At 43.7% G+C, this 1,507-nt stretch overlaps 1 protein-coding gene across 1 annotated transcript; it reads right to left on the bottom strand.

Annotated features, from left to right (window-relative positions):
* Positions 1–583: 583 nt before the first annotated feature.
* On the bottom strand, positions 584–1,339 carry PHALS_03404 (uncharacterized protein; the record flags this gene model as incomplete). Its single annotated transcript, XM_024717606.1, has 1 exon — positions 584–1,339. The coding sequence occupies one exon, from the start codon at positions 1,337–1,339 to the stop codon at positions 584–586; it is 756 nt and encodes a 251-aa protein (XP_024583088.1).
* Between the last annotated feature and the right edge of the window lie 168 nt (positions 1,340–1,507).

Below are 1,507 nucleotides of genomic sequence, written 5' to 3'. Positions count from 1 at the left end.
TTCTTCGTAGATATGACTTTATAATATTTTGATCTTGTATCAGGATCGACTTTATATCTTAGTCATTTACAAAATATTCTGAGATTAATTAATTTAAATATTTGGTTTATGCCTTGTTGGAGGTTTTAAGCCAGTCATTTGAAGTGCGTCAGTCATTGACTATATTGGGTTTGACTTTTAATCAGGGAAAAAAAATTAACTAGTTAGTTAAGTTCGGTTTCACCATTAAGTTCGCTTTCTGTGTCGTTAAGTTCGGTTCTCGGCTTACGCTTACGAGCTCGAATCTGGTCTCTATTCTTGTCGTCGTAGCTTTTTTGATACGACAAGCGTGCGTCGCGTGTGCGCTGGTAGTAGCGCTTCTGCGCTGCATTAATGCGCTCCTTGTTAGCTTGGTATTGCTCGGGTGAGTATGTCATCTCTAACTATATAACAAACTTTTTATTTATCAGGAATAAAAATTATTTTGTGCTGTGCTTCGATGTTAACTGCAAGCACTTGCAGTGGGCCGGGTCTAATAAAACTGATGAAAGCAACTTTCCAACACGGAATGGCATTCGTAAAAAATATTGTAATTGCGAGACTATTAAGTGCTATTCGCGAGCAAACCACAAATCATGCCGACAATTTCCCTAAGTTCTTTAGTTGAAGGCACCGCTCCATAGACTTTGAGCGTTGTATTCATCCGTCGAATTTTCTCATCGTCATCGCTGATGAATACCCACTCCAGATAGTTGGTAACAATACCAAGTGTCCGCTCTAATCCCTCCACGTCAGACAAAGCTTCGAGGCCGGCCACATTCTGGGCAATACCTTGCGGGATATCATCGCGTTTTGCTTCGACGATGGATACACGCTTCTTGCCACGCTTCAGCACAAACTCGAAGCGACCGTGCACATGTACGTTCTTTCCTTTCACATCCTCTTCAACAAGAATCGTGGCATCACCAAGCATAAGGCATACAGCTTCAATAATAGCCATAATAAAGACTTGACGCTTGGCTTCCTTTCCCGAGTAAACATCCCCATACAGTTTACGTACTTGCATAAGCCGATCACGTAGCTCTTCCACAACTTTTTGAGGAACAGCACTCGCTTCGAGATTAAAGTCCTCCATTGACAGAATCGGTTCAAGATCGGTCCACGACAGGCTTGAATACGGCATCGAGCTATCGATATCTCTGTTCTTTCGCTTCTTGTTGGTGTCTCGAGTGCTCGTCTTCTCGTTTCCTTCTTGATTCTTCTGTCGAATCATTTCGTTAATCGCAGCCCATCGCTTAAGACGTTCGGGATGTCGATGAATTGTAGTTGGTGGCAAAGAGGGTGCCACGCCGAGAGCCATGGCTGCGGAGCGGTCGTTTTCATCCTTCGGAACCACCACCAGCACGTGAATTTGCTCCGTTTGAGGTGAGGGCAATCCTTTTATCTGCAACATTTTCTGAATCGAATAGGCCGAGTACTTCTCACTCTTTGTATCCACCAATGACACCTTTTCAAAACCCGGCACCGC

This window comes from Plasmopara halstedii, assembly GCF_900000015.1.
Source record: "Plasmopara halstedii genome assembly, contig: Scaffold_2293, whole genome shotgun sequence".
Lineage (NCBI taxonomy): Eukaryota > Oomycota > Peronosporomycetes > Peronosporales > Peronosporaceae > Plasmopara > Plasmopara halstedii.
Note: the sequence above shows the minus strand (reverse complement) of the source record. Positions and strands in the feature narration are given on the sequence as shown.